Source organism: Olea europaea, unplaced genomic scaffold, assembly GCF_002742605.1.
Source record: "Olea europaea var. sylvestris unplaced genomic scaffold, O_europaea_v1 scaffold3051, whole genome shotgun sequence".
NCBI lineage: Eukaryota > Viridiplantae > Streptophyta > Magnoliopsida > Lamiales > Oleaceae > Olea > Olea europaea.
Genome location: NW_019249209.1, coordinates 1 through 1,588, shown reverse-complemented (window position 1 = coordinate 1,588; position 1,588 = coordinate 1). Strand labels below are relative to the sequence as shown.

The window sequence follows — 1,588 nt, the reverse complement described above, 5'->3', positions numbered from 1 at the left end:
GTTTTTCTTGGGTAGGTGACTTGAAAAAACATGTTTCTACACAACAAATAAAAGCTTCTGAAGTGTTGGACCAACAAAAAGAAAGGAGGAAAAATAACTCATAACTAGCACATGAGCAACTTAAACACATTGCACGACATATCCACATGGTGCCACACATGAAAGTCAAGTCCAAATCCACCAGAATTGCCATAGTAATATTTCACGTGAGTTTTAATCTAAGTTCAGTTGTAAGAAGTCGTAAACAGTGGTAAAAGGGGGGAGTCAGTGTACTAGCTAGGACTAAGTTGTGTAACAGGAGCATTAACTCGACTTGCAAATTAATCTAAATACAAGTTGGTAAATTCACTAACTGTTTCGATATACGTTGAAGAAGTACGTTATGTTAATTTCTTAATTTTCACGTACTAAATAATCAATTACNTAGCAAATAAGCAATAATTATTTTTTTTCACAATGCTTGTGAATGAAGTCTTTGAGTTGGGAGAAGAGATGATCAGTCTCTGGCAGTTCAGGATAAAGATAAAAAGCATGGATCGTGTTTGGGTATTCCAACAGATAGGCTTCTTTCCCGTTGTGCTTTAGCCACTCATAGTACCTTCTTTGCCAGTCTTGGAGAGAGTCGAAGCCAGCCACCACCACCAGTGTCGACGGAAAATCCAGTTGAGAAATGTCGGCCGCATTTTTCCCACTCACGTTGATAACTTCATGGTCTCGGTCCATTCCTTCCCCTTCCGGCATAAATGACTTCCATGCCCATTCCGTTCGACTGGCTGATAATAGTGGATCGATCCCTTCTAATTCAATCTCGGCCTTTGTCCGCTCCTCGCCTCCGAAAAATGGCTGAATAGCCATCACTCCTATTATCTTCATGTGTCACACAGATTATCACCAATTAAACAAGTTACCTTCAAACGAGTACCTCTATTAATAATGAACATTATTTGGAAGCATGAAAATAATGGTGTGGGGGCTGGGGACTGTACCTTGATGGTCTTAAATTTGGACTCGCATGCTCGTTTTGCAACGTGGTGGGACAGATTTCCTCCGGCACTATCTCCGGCCAAGAAACACTGAGACAAATTGGCGTTCTCCGGCAACACGCTCTTTTCATTGTGAAGGAACTTCAGCACATCAAAACAGTCCTCGTACTGAGCCGGGTAACGGTGTTCCGGGGCCAGCCGGTAGTTGACTGAGATTACGACAGCGGGGAACTCGCGCGCGAAACGGCGGCAGATTACGTCGTAGGGCTTGACATCCGGGCTGAGAAAGACGAACCCGCCTCCGTGAAAGAAGATGACTACGGGCAACTGAGAATCATCGTGCTCTGCTAATTGAGTGGGTACGAAGAGGCGGAACCAGAGGTTACGAGAGGAGTCGATGGTGACGTCGGAAGTGCTAACGCCTTTGGTAGGATTGGGGTTCGCCGTCGTTCTGAGCCCAAAGCCTAAGAATCTGAGGAGGCGGCGGTTCACGGTACCGTCACTGCGACGGGAGGCGTTGGTGAATGTACTGAGGAGAGATAATTGAATGCGTGTCCTCCAGGGTAGCGCCGGAGACGATGGTAGTCTCGATTTCTTGTCGGAAT

The 1,588-nt window shown here is 45.4% G+C and overlaps 1 protein-coding gene across 1 annotated transcript; it reads right to left on the bottom strand.

The window, feature by feature from the left end:
- Window positions 1–287: 287 nt before the first annotated feature.
- Window positions 288–1,583, bottom strand: LOC111384937 (probable carboxylesterase 18; the record flags this gene model as incomplete). The annotated part of the gene is made up of 2 exons (XM_023009286.1): window positions 288–867; window positions 987–1,583. Coding segments are annotated over 2 exons (1,023 nt in total), but the record flags the coding sequence as incomplete, so codon positions are not given.
- Between the last annotated feature and the right edge of the window lie 5 nt (window positions 1,584–1,588).